The sequence below is a fragment of the Calypte anna genome, chromosome 20 (genome assembly GCF_003957555.1).
Source record: "Calypte anna isolate BGI_N300 chromosome 20, bCalAnn1_v1.p, whole genome shotgun sequence".
In the NCBI taxonomy this organism is placed as follows: domain Eukaryota; kingdom Metazoa; phylum Chordata; class Aves; order Apodiformes; family Trochilidae; genus Calypte; species Calypte anna.
Window position 1 is genome coordinate 12,295,863 of NC_044265.1, and position 20,904 is coordinate 12,316,766.

Sequence of the window (20,904 nt, forward strand, 5' to 3'; positions counted from 1 at the left end):
TCTCTACAAAATAAAAGGGCCAGGTCCTCTCTTGGTGGTGTCTCTGGGGAGTTTTGGCAGCAGAGGAATGGTTTTCCCCCCCTTGAACGGGTCAGATCCTGCTCTCTCTTGCCAGCTTTGCAGAGGTGCAAAGTGCTGCCTCCCATTTCCCAGAGCTTTGTGGAGCTGCTGGAGTCACACAGGGACACTGGACAGGCAGGAATTCCCTGGTTCAGGCAGTAATCAGGCTCAGTTTGTGCTGAATGTGAGGCATTAATTAAGCAAAACTCCCCTTAAGCTCTTGCAAAGCCCATTGCCCCCCAGCACATGAAATCCTTCCCATTCCCACATCGCTTTCCTTGGGGCTGTGGAGGTTCTTCCCAAAAGCTGCAGCCATTTGAGCAATAAAAGAAAGCTTGCACGTTGTCGTGGTGGAAAAAAAGGGGCTTGTAAGGTGCTAAAAAGCTGGGAGAGCTGTTGGGAACCTCTTGCCTTTCTCTGCTTTTCCCAGCTCCTTGCACCAAGTTCACAGCCAGGTGATGGGGCAGCACCAGGACAGGGTTCAGGGGGGGAAACCTCTTCACACATTTCCTTCTCCCACCCAATGTTGCAGCTGCATTTATTGTTGTGAGTTTGTAGGTGTGAGCCCCTAGGATAGAAAAACCCCACGCTTGCAGCTCTGGAAGTTTTTCACCTTTTCCTCTGTGAACTGACAACTTTTGGAAGGTTCTGGGTTAGAAGGCACTGAGGTCCCCACGGAGCCTCTTGCTCCTGCTTTGGCTGCATCCTTGGCATCATCTCAGAGCCTGAGAAATAAAAAAGCTGTAGGAGTTGCAACAGAAACCTGGAAATAATTACATGGCTGCCTGTTGAGTCCCTGCTGAGCAGCTGAGATGATAATAAATGATACTGGGATGGCAAAAACCTGATTTATTAACACTAGTAAAAATGCTAGAGTACCCTTTATTCTGTCACTCCCCACCTAATGCCACTGTTGTGGTTGGGCCTGACCTTCCTGTGGTTTGGTTGGGCTTTTTTTTTATTTTTCCCTCTCCCCTCTTAATCTCATTTTGAAATCCAGAAGCCTACAGCAAGTCTAAGTTGGTCTCTGCTATGTTCCACTTGGAATAAATTGAATTTATTGTTTGTCAGCAGCTGCTCTTTAAAATTCCAAGGAGAAGGGAGATCAGCCTTAGAAATAAACTACACTAATAATCTTTGCTTTTATGTTTGCAAGTTTTCAGCAGAGTGGGCTGGCCCCACAAACATTTTCATATTATTATGGCCAGAAATCAAATGCAGTTGAGTTAATTCCATCAGTGGAATCTTCTGCAGTGGATGCAGAAGCAGATGGCCCTGTGTTTATTTCTCACCTGGATTTCTAACTTCTTATTTGTGTTATTAAAGTCTTCATTTATATGGTGTATAGTTAAACCTGGGCTATTCTTAGAGGTGCAGGATTCATCTAGTGTTAAAAATATTTGGCTCAAACCCATTGGACTTGATTTTTATTTTTTTTTTTTGTAGCATCATGAGAGTTTCTTCCCATTCCCAGCCCATCAGGTTCCATCAGGTCCCACCACTTCTAATGCTACAGCAGAGTCATTTTGGGTGCAGTTTAACTTGCCCAGAGTATTTATAACTCTCCAAGTTGCTCACTGAATTACAAGCAGTAACCACAAAAATACCTGAGCAGCTCTGTAGCTTGTTTTTTCCAGCAGATTGGCTCCTTCTTCTGGGTTTCTGCACAAGGTTGGGCTCATGCTGGGCTTGGAAGCCAGGCAGGGATAAGGAAACTGGTTTAGAGGATACAAAGAGTCACCCATCACATGAGGTTCTCATCTATATAAAGACCAGAAAAAAAATCGGAGAGAAAGTGGATGTTTGGGTACCAGGGGGAATTTGTAGGGGTAACAATGAAGGCAAAAAACACTGGAGATATCCCAGTGGGCAGCTGGGTTCTTGGGGACCTTGGGGAGTCCCTGGCAAGGCCAGGCTGAAGGTTTTTTGTGTCCCTTAATGCTGTCCCCAGCAGCAGGAGCTGTGAAGGAGGGAGCTGAAGTCCCACCCAGTGGACAGAAGTTTGCCCAAGGTTTCTGTTTCAAGAAGGCATTTTACAAAATGGGATTTAGGTGCCTAAATTTCTTTGGTCTTGTTATTTTTTTTTTTTTTTATTTTATCACTGATGGGATTTTTCTCAGTAGAAAGCAATAGAGACTCCTAATGGCAATGTGTGTGTGCTGCCTCCTGAGCCAGGCTCAGGAAAGCACCTGCACCAACAGCACAAGGAACTTGTTCTACATTGCTGGAACAAAGCAAGAGGATGCAATTACCAGTTTCCAAGTGGTTGGCAGTGGTTTCCTGCAGAACTGGTTTAATTAAAAGCATAATATTGGGATAGCAGCTCCCCTTGGATGCATATTGTCTGTGCTCTATCATGCCACCACTTCTTGTCCTTGATCTTTACTATGAATATGAGATGTCCTTATGCATTAATACACACAAATAAGAACTTTTCCTAATAACAACACTATTAATAAGCTCAGGAAACACCAAGCACCACTTCTCAGCAGCTCACTGGGTCCTTCAGCAGTGCCCCTGGGCACAGTGCTCAGCTCTGTTAGGAATCACCCAGTTTAATTCCACAAGGGCCATACCTAGCCCTGAATTTTCTCCTTATTTTTCTCTTTTTCAGGGACCACTTGGTCTTCAAGGCCCCACGGGAGCCCCAGGTGTCAGAGGTTTCCAGGTGAGCATCCTGATCAGGGTAATTTCATGTCCATCCTGTTTTGGCACTTTGCTGCAAGGCTCTGGGCAGGCAGGTGGATGATGACAACAAATCAGAGGAAGAAATGTTTTCCCATTTGCCCAAACCAGTTTGACACCCTTGTTAACCAGGGACAGTGGGAAGAGCTCAAGGCCAGATGAGCTGCCTGCTGGAACAATGAATATTTAGTGGTTGTTTGCCAGTGAAACTGCCTGAAAACCCACATGGGGTGCAAACTTCTGGGAGCATCACTCACTTGGGAGTCACTAATAGGATTTGATCAGTGATTTTATCAGCCCCCAAGCAGGGGCTGAAGCATTTTTTGGGAGGATCTGTCCTCAGGTGTGACCTGTGATGGGGCAGAGGTTGGGATGAGCTGTACCAGCCAGCTGTAAGCAAGTCCGTCAAGTTTTTGGGGGGGAAAGGAGAGATCTAAGTCAGATGATCCTTTTGAAGGTGTTATGGAGACTGGTGATCTCTGAGGGTGTCACAGAGTATGGGGTTTCCTGGAACTGTTTCTTTTTTGTGTTCCTAACAGGGTCCCAAAGGTGCCAGTGGTGAACCTGGGCTTCCTGGTCCAACTGGAATCCGTGGGGAGTCAGGGGACAGGGTAAGGAGAAGACACCAGTAACCAATACCTGGTCTGGGAGATGGGAAATCAGAGCACAATGGGGCCCCCAAACATGGGGTGGGTGGTGTCACCCCAGCAGGTGGGACAGAAGGGGCACATGGGGTGTCCCCATCCATCCTCCTTGGCTGCTGAGTGCCCAGGATGAGCCCTGTGCTGGGCAGCAGGATTTCTGCATCACCTCTGCTCTCTCCTTCTTCATGTTTCAGTTTAGGAACTGAGGTTCTTTTTAGGCAGCTGAGGTTGTTTAAAAGAGAATTTGGGATCCTACCCCAGGCAGAATAGAGGATTATTGGGGTTTTTCCCCTGCTCTGGGTGCTGAGTTCCCTCCCCAAATCCTTGCTCCCCACCAGCACAGGAGAGCTGGGTCATGCTTTTTGCTTCCTCAGATGCTTTGATCAAGTTCCCTGGATTTCTTGTTGTAAAATCCCACTTTGCTGGGTGAGTTTCTTTCTGAGCCCCCGTGTGCCTGGGCCCCATGGAACCAGAGTGAAAACAACTTTATATTTAAATGAATTCATCCTCATTTAAAAGGAGCCAGGAGGGGAAAGTGAATGCCATTTGTCCAGGGCTTGCAGGAGAACAGGAGCTGTGTGTTCACTGCCCCCTGACTCCTGCTTTAAGGTGAAGTTTCTGGGTAAGCAATGACAGCATGGGAGGGGGGTTTCACAATGGTTTTTCTGTGCCTGCTCCAGGCAGGGTGGAAAAAAAAACCCTGGGAGGGTGGAAGTGTGAAACAGGAGGGTTATTGTGGAGCCCTGGGGTCCTGACTGCAATCAGGGCTTCAGTGCAGGGGAAAATGGATGTTGAGAAGGAAAAAAGCTCCTGCCCAGAGCTGTCAGGTATCCCCAGGACTGAGAAGGGAGGAAAAGGTTCTGCTCAGAGGAAAAAAAGTATATTTTTTTTTAAATCTAGGTTCTGAGATGTAATTATTTCTATTGTAATTATTATTTCTATGATGTAATTATTAATCCCAACAGCCCAGCTGGTTGGCAGCTTTCCCCAGCAGGGTGTGCTGGGGCAGGTTTGGGTGATGCTGGAGATTTCCCAGCTCTGCAGTGGGGACTCAGTGACTTCCATCTGCCCAGACACCCCCAGCAGGGTGACAGCCACAGCTGCCCCTGTCCCCTCCTCTGCCAGCCAGCAGCACAGCAGCTTCCCTCACTTACTAACTGGGCAGAAAACTGGGGCTGAGACGACCCAAAAGCTCAGGCTGTGGAGCTGAACCAAGGAGCCCTGGCTGCTGGGGGTGGGCAAAAAGCAACCCTGGGGATGCTTTGCTGCCAGCCCAGCCTGCTGGTCCTGACTTGTGCAGAGAGGAGAGCTGCAAATGCAGGATCAATACAGTTCCACCAGCCTGGACACTCTCCTGAAATCAATTGGTTTTGTTTGGGTGGTTTTTTGGTTTTTTTTTTAATTTGGGGAAAAAGGGAACAAAAAAAATGAACAAACAAACCCACAAAAAATAAAAAGAAAAGAAAAAAGAAAAAAAGGAAGAAAAAGAAAAAAGGAAAAAAAAAAGGAAAAAGTTCCTTCAAGCCTGAGTTAACAGGTCCTGATCTGCTTTGTCACAGTCCTTGGACTGACTGTGGCCAGGAATAAAACCCAGTGGATCAGGGAGTGTATTTGCTGGAGTGAAACCCAGAAGGAGTTCAGTGCCCCTGACTGCAAGGTGTAAAGTAGTTTTGAGATGAGAGGTAAGCAGTGGGCAAGCAGGGTTTGAGATTTGCCTGAAGGGTTTGAGATCTGACTGTTCTTAGTGACTGGGGGTAATAAGCAAGTGCTTATCCTCAAGTTCTTTATTCAGCTCAAATCCCTGGGGATTTGGGGTGCTGGCTGAGGTGATGTTGCTCTCAGCTCCATCCTGGTGTCACTGGAGGTTGGCCCAAAATGTTGGTTGTGTTTAACTGGGACACAAAGGTGAGGACAGTCAGGGGACATGGAGCTGGTGGTCCTAAAATCCTGTCCCTTCTTCCTGCTGCCAGGAATGCGGCTGACAAGGACACAGCTTTGAATCCAAATCTTCTTGGCTAAGTTGTTTTTTTCAGCAGGACCCAGCCTGTGGTTACTAAACTGTGGGTTTTTTGCTATTAGGTTTTATAGGAGGCTTGGGGCTCTGTGGGGTTGGAGGAATAAATCTAGATGGTCAGGTTGAGAAAAGAATAAATCTTTATTGCTACTGGCAAAGATAAAATGGGAGTTATAAACAGCTGGGGCCATTCTTGCATTTTCCATTGTCTGCTTTGTTGAAAATTCTTTTTTCTGCCATAGAAATCACCCTCCCTTTTTAAACTTAGTGCTTGATTTGGGCAAAGTGACTTTCCCTTGTCCTTTGTGTTTGCCCTCCTTGATGATTCTGTTCTGCTGAGCCATCTCCAGATCTAGTTATTAATAAAAAAAAAAAAGAAAAAAGATCAGTTTGAAGATGCCAGATGGCTGAATGTGCTGCAGGGATCCTGCAGGATTGAATTTCCCATGGAGATTTTGCAGTAAAGTTCTCCTGAACTCCTTGTTGGTTCTATATGGACCTCAAGTCAGGAATAGGGCTGGAAATGTCTCCTGTCCTTCTCTAGGAATGCCAGGTTGATAAAGGTGGAAGGATTAGTGGAGTTGCCTGGATTATTTCTAGGTTGTTAATCAGTTCATCACCTAAATGTATTTTATTCCCATGGCAGAGATGTTTGGTCAGTCTGAAAGGCAGGAGCACAGATCTCTAAATCCCCAGGAAAACTGAGAGCCTTATAAAGTCTTGAAAAACCATCCTGACTTTTTGTCCTGGTGGTACAAAACTCAGAATTCTCATTTTCTAACCTAAGAAAATTCAATCTCCTTCTCACATCTTCAGGTGTGAAAGGCAGAGATCAATTTGCCCCCCAGTCCCATCCTGGGCTTCCTCCTTTCTGAATTTGTCAGATTTGTGGTTTGGGCAGGAGACTGAGAGGCCAGGAATGAAAAGCAGAGGGGCAGAAATAAACAGAGAGTTTGTGCCCCTGGGATGGGTGAGAAAAAATGACTTGTGAGAGACAGCTTTTAAAGACTAGGATTAAAAATAGAGAATTTATCTTTGCTTTATTTGTGCAGCTGAGGAGGATGGTGCAGAAAAGGTGAGTGGGGGTAACCTGTGGCAGGTGAGGAGCTGAGCCATGTCAAGAAAATCTCTCTCTGGTCTGGTGGGATGAGGACTTGGTGGGTAGAAGCCCCCAGGCCTGAGCTGGAAGGTCCTGCCTGGTCTGGCCACTGCTCTGTGCTGTCACTGGGGTGACAAGAAGAGAGGGACAACCCAGGCAGGGACTGCAGAGTGCTGCAAGGAGGCTTAAAAATCTTGGTTTTAAGAAGTATGAATGAAATCTCCTCTCTCCTACTTGGCACTTGGGAGACTGAATTCCCAACCCCTTGCTGGGTGAGTGACTGTCTGACCACATCAGGAATTCACAGGAAAATAAGAGTCTGACCTCATTTGCCTTCTTTCTTTTACTTCTTCTCAGGGTCCTACTGGTGTTCCTGGTCCCAAAGGCAACCAGGTAAGTGATAACTTTCATGCTGTAGTCAGCAGAGGTGTTTAAACCCTGCCTTCTGCAGAGCCTTTGAGAGCACAAACTGCTTTTCCTCCCTCAAATGAAAATATTCTGGAGCAGGCACCAAAAAAAAACCAAACCATCTTAGGTACAGTGTTCACTCTCGCATCTCACTTTCAGGGCATGGCTGGAGCAGATGGCCTCCCAGGTGACAAAGGAGAACTGGTAGGTGTCTTTAAATTCAGTAGAAATGACTCCTCAAACAACAGCTGGGTCTGGAGAATCATGGATCAAGAATTAACAGGGTTAGTGGGCATTAAACATCAAAAAGCTCCAACCCTGGTGGCTACAAAAAAGCCCAAGGCTTTCTGCCCCTGTGCTCTGTCTTCAGGAAGCAAAACTTTGTGGCCTTTGCAGAGCTGAGGAGCATCAGGACTCTGTTGTCAGAGCTCCTCAGAGCTCTGGCCCTGGGGGGGTTTGGGCCATCTGAAGAAGTCAGCAGGTGGCCAGGAGCTGTGTTCAGCACTGGTACCCAGGGCAAGCCCTGATGTCAGAGTCCTTTCCCCCTTGTACCAGGGCTGATCTGGCCTCCAGCTTCCTCTCATCATTCCTGGCCCCTGGAGAAGCCCAGTAGATGCCACATCTGTTTCATTGTGACTTCCCAGAGCTTGGGAGATTGGATGTTGGAGATGCATTTTTGGAATGGTTGATTCTTTCTTATTGCCCTTTTCTTCCTGCCAGGGTCCCTTTGGTCCCCCTGGACAAAAAGGAGAGGTATGTGTCAGAGATTGTGGGTCCTGAAAGGTTTGGGGGGGAACATACTTACCACATCTTTTGGTGATGGATCTCCATAAACTGGTGTTGGTTCCTAGAAGCATGGCCATGCTATAAAATCTATGACTATGATAATTTTGTGTTACAAACAGTCAAATGTCTGTAATAATTCTGCTGCAGTGTGGAATCCTACTATGATATTCTATATATATATATAAAACTACCCATACAATGGTAACTGCTCAGTCAGCTCAGGAAACCCAAAGCCTTACCTAAGCCCCATGAGATAATAATTCACCATGGCTTCCATTTTAAGTGGGGTTTTTTTTTCCCCTTCTTCATTACAGCCAGGAAAAAGAGGAGAACTTGGTCCAAAAGGTGCTCAGGGACCTAATGGGACAGCTGGAGTTCCAGGGATCCCAGGACATCCAGGGCCCATGGGTCATCAAGGGGAGCAAGGGGTTCCTGGCATCACGGGAAAACCTGGACCTCCAGTAAGTGTCCCCTGTCTGTGGGACAGTCAGGGAGTCACTGAGGTGAATAAATGGGGTTGGGTGAATAATCAACAATTAAATTCCTGTGCTGGAGCAGGGAAAAGTAGGGAAGTGTGTGTGCAGGGTCTTGTACCAAGGGTTCCTTGGTGCAAAGAGATGAAAAGCTTGGAAGCTTCTGAATCAGACTCCCCCAGGGAGGAGGATTCATCTTCTCTCCCAGTGGTGGACAAAAGCTCTGTGTCCCCTGGAACAGGCTGGGCAAGTCACTGGTTTTGGTACAAAAGTCACAAGTTGGTCATTTAAAAATCCCACTCCACTGCTTGACATGTTAGATCCCTGTCTTAATCCAGAGATCATATTTTGTCATTCAGAAATGGCAAAAGAAGCCCCAGATGAGATGTCTGGTTTGAGATGAAAATTAATCTCTGCCATCCTGTGACCCAGCTGCTAAACTGAAGCTGTCAGCTTTTGAAAAGTGGAAAAATACCCCATCCCTCTTCAGGCAGGATCCCACGCTGCTTCCTGAGCTGCTGGAAATGAGTTTCAGATCCTGAAGCTTCTGGCAGGGTGATTTTTGGTAATGTGGTGGGTTTTAAGGGTGGATTCTTCTGTTAATTGCAGGGCAAAGAGGCCAGTGAGCAACATATAAGAGAGCTCTGTGGGGAAATGATAAATGGTGAGTATTAAATGATAAATAGTGAGTATTACTGGGACAAAACTGGGGTGTTGCTCTTTCTTTGAAGTTACTGGTGTGGATTTAGAGGTCATGGTTGCCATTTGGGAAGAAGTTCTGAAATATTGTTTCAGAAAAGTTGTTTGCAATGATATAATTTTTTAGAATTATTTCAAAGGGGTTTAGGAACAAGGAAATATCAATGGCTTAAAACCCTGCAGCTTTCTGACCAAAATCTTCCTACAAGGAGATTTTAAAAATCTAACAAACCAGAGATGAGCTGAGAGGATGGATTCAATGGTTCCTTCTGCCAGCAGCAGTAGATGTGTGGGAATGTTAGGGAGCAAGCACACAGCTCTGCTTGACTGTCAGACTCAGTTTCCAGCTGCCCTCTCCATGAAGCACCCTCAGTGGTTGGGTGAAAAACAAAGCAAAGAGTGACAGTTTTAGACATGCAGTTTTGACTTGTCCTTTTCAGAACAAATTGCCCAGTTAGCTGCTAATCTGAGGAAGCCTTTATCTCCTGGAATGACTGGACGTCCTGGCCCAGCTGGTCCCCCAGGTCCCCCTGGGTCACTTGGAAGTGTTGGGCATCCTGGTCCTCGTGGTCCCCCTGGATACAGAGGGCCCACAGGAGATCTTGGTGATCCTGGTCCCAGAGGTGAGATCAAACCAACCTACTTCTTTTTTTTTTATGCTTACTGAAATATGTTGTAAACTTGAAGTGATTTCAGCAGTGGAGGAGAACAGCTCAAGCCTGGGGCAGCCAATGGAGTTCTGGAGGGCAGTTTTGCATCCACAGGGATCCCAGTTGTGTCCTGAGGATTTTGAGCTCCTTTTGGTCTTTCCCTTTCCTGTCCCTGGCTCCAGCTGCAGGACACAACTCATTGCTGGAATTCTCTGTTTCTGATTACAGGTGACACGGGTGAAAAGGGTGATAAGGGACCTGCTGGTCAAGGTATTGATGGGCCTGATGGTGACCAAGGACTTCAAGGTAGGGCTGTGCAAATAATTCAATAAGCTGTGACTGAAATAAAAGGTGTAAGAGGGACAGCTCTGGGTATTGCTGCTGGGACTTTATAATCACTTTGTCCCTGTAATCCTTAAGAATAGATGAGTACAGCAGGTGCAGACAATCTGCACTGTAAACTTCATTAGCACATTCCCTTTTCACATCACTCCTGGCTGGGTCTAAATGTTTTGGAGAATGTTGGTGAGAAGAGGCTGCTGGGACAGCCCAGCTCCTCGTTTGTTCCTGATTTCTTCCACTAATGGCCAGGAAAGGTCAGGAAGTTTTTATAGATCAGAAAGTCAGAAGGTTTTTAACTACTCCCACGTGGCAGCCAGGGGCAGCAGGGTGTTATTTTCTGTGGTGCTTCATCTACAGTACCTGGTTAATTAAAAAGTTGGTGTATCAGGTCTATAAAAGTGGGTAAGAACTGGGAGGCTCCTGAGTAAAGGCAAAGGATCATGCCTGCTTCCAGCTGGACAGGGGCCTTTCTGATGCTCCTGCTTAAAGAATGCCTGCAGTGAAAGCTGCAGCCTGGACTGCCAGCTATAATCATCCAAAATTCATGTTTCTGGCTCAAACAAGAGAAATTGGGAACAGTATTTAATTTTGCCAGAAACAAATCTGGGTTATAATCCCAGTTCTTAAAGTCCTGACTCCTTTATCAGAGGATTCAAAGATTAATTTGTGCAAAGTGATGATGACCTATTAGGAATTGGGAATAAGATTCTTTATTTTGCTCACCTCTTAAAGCAGCTTTTCTAACTGTGATTTCATCTCCATAAATCTTCAGAGCCAAAGCAGGCTCTGCAGTCTTCCATTTCTTAAAACCAAAATATTTATACCCAGTTCTCTTAGCTTCCATAAAATAACTGCAATTAATCCAGAAATGTTTTCTTTTCCAATGCATGTAAAAAATGGCTGTTTCACATATTAGATGATGGTGAGAGCATGTGTCCTACTCATGAAGCAGAAGGAGATCAACAGCAGATGCAATTAATCACTTACATAAATAGAATCAGGCCCAATCTCTCCATCCTAATTAAGACAGGAGTGCAGGTTTACAGACCACCTGGTCCAGCTGCCCCTCATGGAGACACAATCATTATTTTACAGTATTTAAGAAACAGCTTACAGTAGTTACAGAAATCAGTTTTGTGAAATATATTTGGCATCTGAAGGGAAAAAAAAAATCTAAGAAAAATAAATAGCTTGAATCTACCCCGAGCAGAAATTATTTTTGCCAGAAAACAGAATATATAAAACACAGGTATTTTAGACACAGGTATAAAGAATATATTAGACACAGGTATAAAGGCAACTCCTTATCTGTAATGCCAAGGAGAAGTTCTCTATCATCAGACTCTCTCCTTTCCTTATTCAGAATCCTAATTACAGCTCAGGAGGTACAAGGAATTGAAGCAGCTGAAGGCCTCCCAGCAAGGGGCAAAGGGACAGATGTAGATTGTCACAACAAGAAAGCTGTGAGCTTACACATCCAGGGAATCCCTGGAGCAAACTCTGCAGGGATGATGTAAAATAATTCTGGTCACAGCTGACTTGTGGATTCATGGAGTCAGACCCTGAGTGAGGAAGGGCTGGGATGGGTTCCAGTTAAGAAAAGCACAATACCAAACATCTGCCTTCAGCTATCCAGAGGTAATCCAAATAAATCCAAAGGTATTAAAAAAAAAAATAAAATCCCAACACACACACACCAGATTCAGGCTAAATTTATTCAACACCTCAACAGGCCAAAACAAGTCTGGTGTACAGACACTCAAAAGTATTTTAAGAACTCTGTAAATAACACACATAGACAATAAATAAATAAATAGATAAATAAATCAATATAAAGGTAAAAATTAATGCAATGTTTCTCCCCTTTTGGTTTAGGACCACCTGGTGTACCTGGAATTACTAAAAATGGTCGGGATGGTGCTCAGGGTGAGCCTGGTCTTCCAGGGGATCCTGGTACTCCTGGTGCTATTGGGGCTCAGGGAACTCCAGGAATCTGTGACACATCAGCTTGCATGGGAGCTGTTGGAGTATCAACTTCCAAAAAATCATAAAACAACAGTACAAGAAGTGGAGAGAGGACTGAATATTTAAATAAACATTACATTGTAAGAAAACAGAACCCTCCTAGTGATAAATGGACAGATGTTGCTTCTATTTTATTAACTGAAGACTTCTGAGACAGTTCTATGAAAAAAGAAAGCATCAGATGAAAACTTGTAATTAAAAGATGCTTTATGAGTATTTCCTCCTCCCCCCAATTAAGTTTTACTGCTACACCTTCCCTTTCTCCCTTTGTTCTGGAGACCTGCAAGAGGAAACATTTTACCCTCACCCCATCTAGCTGTGCTAAAGATCATGAATTATTTTCTGCAGAACTAAAGATCATGAATTTTCTGTATAAACATTTGGTTTTCAGCCTTCTCAATTCAGTTCCTTGGTGCTGTTCCCACTGGCTTCAGCCAGGGCACAAACATGCACAAAATACACATTGTTAAGGTATTTGGGCACCTCACTGCTCCTTACAGCAGTGGAAATTCAGCTTCTAAATACCCTGGATTTTAATATCCTGAGATCCTGACCTAAGAAAAAACCCAGAGTTTCTGTATCTGCTGTCAATTATCAGTTTTCAGCTTGCACCTCAGGTATTTGCTAAGACTGGTAATCCTCTTGCAACCAAATTCTGCAAAAGGTGTAATGTATATATTTTAATTCACAGGGGAGACTCTTTGTGTATTTCCAGGTGATAGTAAAGGAAACTAAATAACAGCATTTCCACAAACCTCTACTTAAGCTATTTGCACAGTAATTGTGAATAAAACCCCAAATAAGAAAAGATGCTCTTCTGAAGTCCAGCCAAAAAACACCTGTATGAACTGTTGAAAAATAAAAGGAGATTTTTTTTTTTTAACCTTTTCTTTGTGATGTTGTAAGTGTCATTATACTCATCAAATTAACTCAGCTGACCTCTGTTTTCCAGAACTGGTTTTACTAGGATTGTCTGGAAATAAATTGCTGCAAAATTGTCCATATCCGTGATTTAAAACAGGATTTTGGGAGCCCTTTTGTACTTTAACACCTGCTAGCATCATCTATTAAAAAAAAAAATTAAGAAAACCACTCTCAGCTCACACACTATTCTATTTCTGCCCTATGTGCTAAAGCTTATGAACAGACATATTAATCTTTAAATATGAAAATAGTTTCTGCATTTAAATAATCTACTTTTTACAATATGCCACTCTTGGACTAAAGTAACAATACAAGAACCTGTTGGACAGTTGTGTGATAGACATTAAAAATACTGTGGTATTTAAAAAAAAAACAGCTAACACCACTGTGTTGTTTTTTGGGACCAAGGATGCTAAAATATGTATGGCAAATAACTTTATAATAGCAGCAGAGTTTAGAAACTATGCACTTAAATTAACTAATATAGCTTTTAATAGGAAAAAAAAAAGGCTTTAATTTCTTTTTGTACTTGAAGAGTACATTTCCATCAATACAACTATTCCTAACTCTACTGGATCATCTTTGAAAACAAAACCACAAAACCCAGAACAAAAGAAAACCCTAAAAGCAGAACCACAAAAAGAAAATGAATGTTTATTTTTTATAACTAAAGGGGAAAAAATACTTAGCTGTCAAGATATTTTCATGTAGCTTCTGGTCCCAAAGCTCTTTTAACAGAGCACTGATTGCTACTGCTGGTAGTTAACTTTCATTTCCATTTTAAATCAACAATGTTTTCTTTAAAGCTCTATTTATATATATTTTACAAGTTACAGTTTGCAATTCACATTTGGCATGTAAACAGAGAAACTACAATGCAGTTGAGGCCCTGGATAATGAGCCAGAGTTGTCCTACAAGTCAGGGTGGTGAGTTCAGACAACTTGGTCTCCATAGCCATGTGAGTTTTCCTGCACTGGAAACATTACAAATGAGTCTGATCTTGCTACTTTTAGTCTCCTGCCTGTTTTACCACAGAACACAGTCTCAAATTCCTAAAAATCAAAATAAAGAAACAAAAGAAATGAGAGTTATGTTTAACAGAGGTATTCACTTGAGATGTTTTTCTTTCCCTACTGTCTTGAAATGAAAAAAAATAGATACTTTTAATAGGAAGTGCTGAGGAGCCACACCAGGATCTGGACAAGGTTTTCCTACACATCTCTCTCTACTCTGATGGTTTTTAGCAGAGCCAGAACTACTCTGGGGCTGCAGCTGCTGGTGTGGTAAAGGCAGATAAGCCTTTGCTGTGCTCACCCACTTTGGGACACAGTGGGATGTTGCTGTGATGTCCATCACTTAACTACCAGGTCATGAAAGCTGACTAGAAGATAACCCCATGAAATATATAAAAAAATAGAGAATAATTGAAGGAATAATTGAAGAGGACCTCAATTCTACAGTGGTGTCCAGATAGTATCATGCTGAGGAACTGGGCTAACTAAAAAAAAATAATAATAATTCCTAAAATCTCATTTGCAAACCCTGACTGAGGACAACCTGTGATATCATGCTACTAAACTGAAGCTGTTGTGAGGAGATCTGCTAAATAAAAACACTTCTAAAAGAAGTTCCAATGATAGAGAGGTTCTTCCCTAAACAGCATCAAGCAAGAACATTCTCTCTACTTATAGCTATGTCATGAGAGATTTAAACTGTTTCATATATTTATCCAGAAGAAAAATGAAATGAGATTTGACACCTGTTTCAGGGAATCACCGTGCCTCTCCTGGATGTACTTCAGAAATGCAGTTGTCCACTGTAAAGTGGTTGCCTTGTCAGTTTCAACAGTGCAGAAGGGAACCAGGAGATTCAGCTCATCACAACAAATCCGGATTCTGCGCCTGCAGCCAAACACAGGAGGTGATCAACCAAAGGGCAAGAGAAGAAAACAGTAAAAGTAACAGTAACAGAAGAAGGAAAACAGTGAAAAAAAAAAAAGACTGCTCACCCACACTACAAGCCATGGACTATGGGAACTTCTTTTTGTTTGCTGCAAGCTTTGTATTTGTGTGTTAGTTCTGTTAAATGCAAGTTATTGCTATGGAATTGGCTGAATGTTTTGAGATCTCTGTTTATAAGCTAAAAAAGCAAAGCCAGCCACAATGAAACACACATATTTTGACAGGAAGCTTAACATGAGCCAGCAGTATGCCCAGGTGGCCAAGAAGGCCAATGGCATCCTGGGCTGGCTCAGGAACAGCGTGGCCAGCAGGTCCAGGGAAGGGATTCTGCCCCTGTGCTCAGCTCTGGTGAGGCCACAGCTTGAGTCCTGTGTCCAGTTCTGGGCCCCTCAGCTCAGGAAGGAGCTTGAGGTGCTGGAGCAGGTCCAAAGGAGGCAACTGGGCTGGTGAAGGGATCCAGCACAGATCCTATGAGGAGAGGCTGAGGGAGCTGGGGGTGTTGAGGCTGGAGAAGAGGAGGCTCAGGGGAGACCTCATCACTCTCTGCAACTCCCTGAAAGGAGGTTGGAGCCAGGGGGGGGTTGGGCTCTTTTCCCAGGCAACTCTCAGCAAGACAAGAGGGCAGGGTCTCAAGTTGTGCCAGGGGAGGTTTAGGTTGGAGATGAGAAAGAATTTCTTTCTGGAGAGGGTGATCAGGCATTGGAATGGGCTGCCCAGGGAAGTAGTGGATTCTCCGTGTCTGGAGATCTTTCCAAAGAGCCTGGATGTGGCACTGCGTGCCATGGGCTGGGAACCACGGGGGGAGTGGATCAAGGGTTGGACTTGATGATCTCCGAGGTCCCTTCCAACCCAGATGATTCTATGATATTCCTTTCCTCTAGAAAAACCCCAAACCTCCCCACCTGCATTGCTTTTTCTTGTACAAAATCCACTGAATTTCCATTGTACTCTGGCTAATGATGGGATTATTACACTCTCAAGTTTTAGGCTACAAAACCTTGATCTCAGCACTCCCCAGAGCAGTCACCTTCTGTCTCTCTCCAGGCGGTTGTGTCTTTCTCTTCTCTGAGCAATCCCATCCTGGGAGCCACTCTGCACCTGCAGACTTGAACTTGACTGTGCTGCCTGCCAGGGCCCCAGGGCAGCTGCAGAGCTCTGCATTTCCTCACGGATGTTCTGGATTTCTCCAAGAGGTTTCCGATCGACGTTGGGATCCGACGGGCTCACCCGGATGCAGCTTCTCTTGTTTATGGCTTGTTTGGTTAAGGTGTCTTCTTGGAAAAACAAAAGAAGCAGCTATTTTAGAACCCTCCCATTAATCACTGAAAATTAAGATCATGGAAATTTTTTCCCCACTTCTGTGGAATAATCTTTAGAGCTTGACTGCCAACCTAGATTGTCTCCTTTGGAAGCCCCAGAGCACTGCACTGCTGGTTCAAAATCCACCTAACTTCTGGTTTCCCTGACATCCTACTAAACCATCCCTGCCTTGGATGAGCATTTGAAACAGCCCTTTAAATGTTCTTCACCTTGATAGATCTGCTATATCAAAAGTGGAGTAAAAAAGCACAGAAAGGAAGCAGTTGCTTACTCTAGGCCAAGATTTTCCAAGGTACATTGTAACCTCCAGCTAAACTCCCAGGTGCTGAGCTTTGGGCAATCCAGTCCCACAGTGCCTACAGCACATCTCAGACATAAAAACCTTGTGTGATTCACTAAAATCACATTCCTTCTAAGAGAGACACGAATTCATAACAAACTGTAGATCTGAAGGCAAAAAGCCAGTGAAAAGAAGAAAAATGTTTTACCTCCAACTTTGATCCAAACTTCCTCAGGCAGAGCTTTATTCATAGCACCCACTGTCTGCTTTGTGGAATCAATTTCCTGATAGCAGAAAGATAATGTCCTGGGTATCCCAAGGTCTTGTTTGGCAGCTTCCAAAATAGTGCAAGATGTGCCAGAGGCCTGTGAAAATCAAAAAGGAAATACTTACAGGACTAGATATATTAAAAAAAAAGGATACTATTTTGATATCTTCATGTTAACTTCTTAAGTTCTAGCCCCATGAGTCAATGTGTTGTATCAGAATAAAACTTAATTACTTCTGTACACCACAACCATGGGATTTTAAGAGGCTGCTGATTTTTTGGGGGATAGCTCTGACATTTTTGAGTGCCATGCTATTAGAGTGGCAGAGGTAAAGGAGAGAAAAAAATCATTTTCATCAAAATTGAAAGAAAAAAGGAATCATAGAAAAGAGTACCAAATATCCTCCCTCCCTGTCTTGTGTAGATGAAGCTGATACACTGAAAAACTCAAGAAAAAAGATCTTACAGTGAGAGATCTAATACTCATCATTACCTGGATGCTCATTATTACAAATGCCACACTACTGCCTGTAGTATAAACATAGGAAGAAATAAATTGCACTACAGATCATTCTGATCACTCCCCTTCAAACCAAGGCCCATTTTTACACAAACCCTTCAAATTATATTACCCCAAAGAGCTGAACACCATAAGCACCTGAAATAAGCAGAACATAACCAGGAGCGAGTAGGTTATCTATCATAGAATCATAGAATTGACTGGGTTGGAAGGGACCTCAGAGATCATCAAGTCCAACCCTTGATCCACTCCCCCCGTGGTTCCCAGCCCATGGCACTCAGTGCCACATCCAGGCTCTTTGGAAAGATCTCCAGACATGGAGAATCCACTACTTCCCTGGGCAGCCCATTCCAATGCCTGATCACCCTCTCCAGAAAGAAATTCTTTCTCATCTCCAACCTAAACCTCCCCTGGCACAACTTGAGACCCTGCCCTCTTGTCTTGCTGAGAGTTGCCTGGGAAAAGAGCCCAACCCCCCCCTGGCTCCAACCTCCTTTCAGGGAGTTGGAGAGAGTGATGAGGTCTCCCCTGAGCCTCCTCTTCTCCAGCCTCAATACCCCCAGCTCCCTCAGCCTCTTTTCATAGGATCTGTGCTGGATCCCTTCACCAGCCCAGTTGCCCTCCTTATTTACCTGTGCTTGTAAAGGATTGGCACTTCCAGCAGTAGAACACGTGGTCATGGTTAACAGTGGGTATGTGAACTGTAAAGATGGGGTGGGAGGTGCACTCTTGTTTTTTGCTAGCACAGCACACTTGTTGTCTTGCTGATGAAGAGGAACACTGAGCAGTTCTGATGGCTGTCGAATCAATGTGACTAAACTTCAAAGAAAAACCAAAAACAAGATTAAAAAAAAACAACACAAAATATACCAGACTGACTGCTTGAAAACCAGTGCAGAAAACTTTACAGCTACACATCCTGCTAGTAACTATCACCAAGAAACTACTTCCACTTGCTGTAAAGAGAAATAATTGCTGTGGTCACATTGCCTAATTCAAGGAGAACAGGAAAAAAAAACAATCTGAGAAGGGATTCTGCTCTGTGCAGTAGCAATACTGTTTTATGCCTCAACAGAAGGTTTTATCAGCACACAAATACAGTTCCAGGGTCAGACTGTAAAAATATTTTTGCTCAAAGTTTCCCCCAGGCTTCCACATTGTTAACTACTAAATTACTCTTAATATTTTGTTATGATTAAAAATCTACTTTGCTTTCTAGGGAGTTGCATATTAAAACTCTGTATTGTTCTCCTCTCACCTTTATTTACATGTTTTTATCAAGAATAAAGCTGCAAAGTAATTAAACTTTGGAATGACATGCTCTCCTCTCTGCAATATACAAAGGGGCCAAAGCTGAGGTCAGTGGAGTTGCAGCCACCTTTGAGTGGCCCAGCTGAAAAAAAAGCCCAACCCATCCCTCTCATATTAAAAAATAAAAGCAGGGTTGTTAAGATTTCAGGTAGCAAATCAGTTCTGAACTCTACGATGATAAATAATTTAAGATAAACTAAAATTAATTGCAACACACTTGTTATGAGTTACTCCAGATTCTTGGGGTTCTTGACATCTGGGGTTTTCTGTCTGGATGCTGTTGAATCTGTCTTCCAACCGAACTCTGACTGCAGATTTACACCTAGGCTCAGGTGCCAGTGCTGAGTTTTCAACAAGTATGTTTCCTTTATTCGCCCCAACAAAACCTTCACGTTTAAATTTTACTAAACTGTGTCCTGGGCCTTCTACAGAGCTAGAGTTAGGCATTTTATCTGTCTGCTTCAAAGGGAGGTTAGACTCACTAAGCAACATCATTCTGAGCTCCTGAATGTCAGCATAGCCCAAACGGGGGTTTGAACTCCGTAAACTGCTGTCAGAAGGCAAACCTGACTGCGAGGCAACCGGGTGAACCAACTGATTCCCAGATGAACAACCCTCCTGACTGGTGTTCACCGAGGGCTGGTGCAGGGGGGGTTCTGCAGCATGAGCAGGAGCAGGGAAAGCACCGAGCCTGGCTTCCACTTCACCTTCACTACCTTGTGCCTCCGTATGGGAGTAAAGTATGCGCTGGAGCTGGGTGTACTCAATTTCCATCATCTCCACCAGGTTGACGTCTGTGGTGGTGAAGCTAAGATTTTGCTCACCAAAGGAAACGTCACTTGAGCCTCCAGGTCCAACAGCAACGGGAGCAGGATCTGGAACACTAGCTGTGCTTGGAGGAATGGAGGTCTGAGGCTCCTCTGGGGCTGATCCTGACATGACTACAGTAAACCTAAGCAGTTACCAACGTCTCTTTCAACAGTAAACCGTAAAAAAAAAAAAAAAAAAAGACAAAAAAACACCAACCCTGCAACAACCAGCGAAAAATTACAAAGAAAAATAAGGGGGGAGGGTATAGGGGAAGGGAAGAAACCGCACTTAATACAAATTCAGTGCTACCAGGAGGTACCCAGGCGAGGGAGGAGCTGCGGACAGCAGGGGAGCAGCCAGTGCCACCATCTCTGCCCCTCCGGTGGCCTCAGGGCTCAGCTCGGAGCCTCCCTCCCCGCAGCTGCTGCCACACAACCAAACGGCTTTCACCTGCCACCGCCCGGCCCTGGGCAGGCTCTGCCTACACCGCTGCCTAAGGCTCCCTCAGAGCGGCCCTCATCTCCCTGACAGCCCCCGGGGAATGCGGAGGGGAAAGCCCCGGCTGACAGGACCTGGGCCGGGAGGAAGAGGAGGAAGAGGAGGAGGAAGGGACGGGGGAGGGTGTTGGGGAGGACAGGAGAGCTGCTCGCCTGCTCCTCCACAGAGAGGGGTGAATCAGCCCCGCTGCCAGGCTTGGGATGAGGAAAAAGAGGAAGAGGATAGTGACCCCCTCAGCCCAACCGGACCGGACCGAACCCGTCCCAACGCTCGGGGGGCAGCGGCCGAACCCCCCCCACCCCCCGCCACTGCCCCAACCCGGGACCGCCCCCCCGCCGCGCGCGCGCACCAACCGCCGCGCGCAACCGCCACCAGCGCGCACGCGCGCCCCGCCCCTCAGCGCTGGCCCCGCCCACTCAGCTCAGGCCCCGCCCACCCCCCCTCAGGCTCCGCCCCCAGCGGGTCCCGCTCCGGGTTGGGGTTTGTCCCTCTGTGGGGTTGGAGGTGTTGGGGTTTTGGTCAAAAAAACCCAAAAAAAAGCACCAAAAAACCCAAACGAAACCCGGAGGGGGTGAGGGAAGGGACCTTCCCTTTCCAAGCGAAACGGCCACCAGCAAGAAAAGGCGGAGGGAAGGAAAAGGAAGGAAGGAAAGGAAAGAAAGGGGAAGGAAGTGAAGGAAGGAAGGGAAGGAAGGGAAGGAAGGGAAGGAAGGAAGGAAGGAAGGAAGGAAGGAAGGAAGGAAGGAAGGAAGGAAGGAAGGAAGGAAGGAAGGAAGGAAGGAAGGAAGGAAGGAAGGAAGGAAGGAAGGAAGGAAGGAAGGAAGGAAGGAATCCACAAAGGTCCCTTGATTTGCTTTAATGTAATAATAATAATAATACATAAATAATAAGTATTTTCAAATAAAAATATTCAAATAAAAAAAATAAATATTCAAATAAAAAAAACCCCAAACCTTCCCAATGAGGGTGTGTCCTGGTTTGGGCCAGGATAAAGGTGATTTTCTCTCTTGTACTTCTGCTTTTAGCTCAGTCTCTTTAAGTAGCTGCACTTGCTGAAATGAACAGCGAGTTTCTCTAGGGCTGATAACACTTGATCTTTATAGTTACTGCTAGAGACTGGTGTGCA

The 20,904-nt window shown here is 44.9% G+C and overlaps 2 protein-coding genes across 3 annotated transcripts in view; one reads left to right on the forward strand and one right to left on the reverse strand.

Annotated features, from left to right (window-relative positions):
- COL9A3 (collagen type IX alpha 3 chain) overlaps window positions 1-12,362 on the forward strand; it is a 34,314-nt gene extending 21,952 nt beyond the window's left edge. Inside the window, exons 23-32 of the mRNA XM_030463051.1 lie at window positions 2,675-2,728; window positions 3,285-3,356; window positions 6,860-6,895; window positions 7,070-7,114; window positions 7,631-7,663; window positions 8,011-8,157; window positions 8,779-8,833; window positions 9,309-9,491; window positions 9,747-9,824; window positions 11,736-12,362. Of these exons, the coding sequence (XP_030318911.1) occupies window positions 2,675-2,728; window positions 3,285-3,356; window positions 6,860-6,895; window positions 7,070-7,114; window positions 7,631-7,663; window positions 8,011-8,157; window positions 8,779-8,833; window positions 9,309-9,491; window positions 9,747-9,824; window positions 11,736-11,911 (879 nt within the window). The 3' untranslated portion in view covers window positions 11,912-12,362. The remainder of the gene's footprint in view (window positions 1-2,674; window positions 2,729-3,284; window positions 3,357-6,859; window positions 6,896-7,069; window positions 7,115-7,630; window positions 7,664-8,010; window positions 8,158-8,778; window positions 8,834-9,308; window positions 9,492-9,746; window positions 9,825-11,735) is intronic.
- A 1,144-nt stretch (window positions 12,363-13,506) lies between these two features.
- On the reverse strand, window positions 13,507-19,533 carry TCFL5 (transcription factor like 5). 2 transcript variants are annotated; one of them, XM_008497964.2, is made up of 6 exons: window positions 18,688-19,533; window positions 17,792-17,978; window positions 16,580-16,736; window positions 15,799-16,042; window positions 14,570-14,711; window positions 13,507-13,862 (listed from the first exon to the last, which is right to left on the reverse strand). In XM_008497964.2, exons 1-6 carry the CDS (start codon window positions 19,407-19,409, stop codon window positions 13,743-13,745), a joined length of 1,572 nt encoding a protein of 523 aa, XP_008496186.2. In that variant the 5' UTR covers window positions 19,410-19,533; the 3' UTR covers window positions 13,507-13,742. The 2 variants fall into 2 exon arrangements, with proteins under 2 accessions (XP_008496186.2, XP_030318940.1); XM_030463080.1 differs by having other exon boundaries at window positions 15,799-16,045.
- Between the last annotated feature and the right edge of the window lie 1,371 nt (window positions 19,534-20,904).

Coding starts and splice junctions, on each gene's coding strand:
- TCFL5 (XM_030463080.1), bottom strand. CDS start 19,409: ATGTCAGGATCAGCCCCAGAGGAGCCTCAGACCTCCATTCCTCCAAGC. Junction 16,737..17,791: donor CCAATCCTTTACAAGCACAG/GTAAATAAGGAG, acceptor TGATTTTCACAG/GCCTCTGGCACATCTTGCAC. Junction 14,712..15,798: donor CGCCTGGAGAGAGACAGAAG/GTGACTGCTCTG, acceptor GTTTGGCTGCAG/GCGCAGAATCCGGATTTGTT.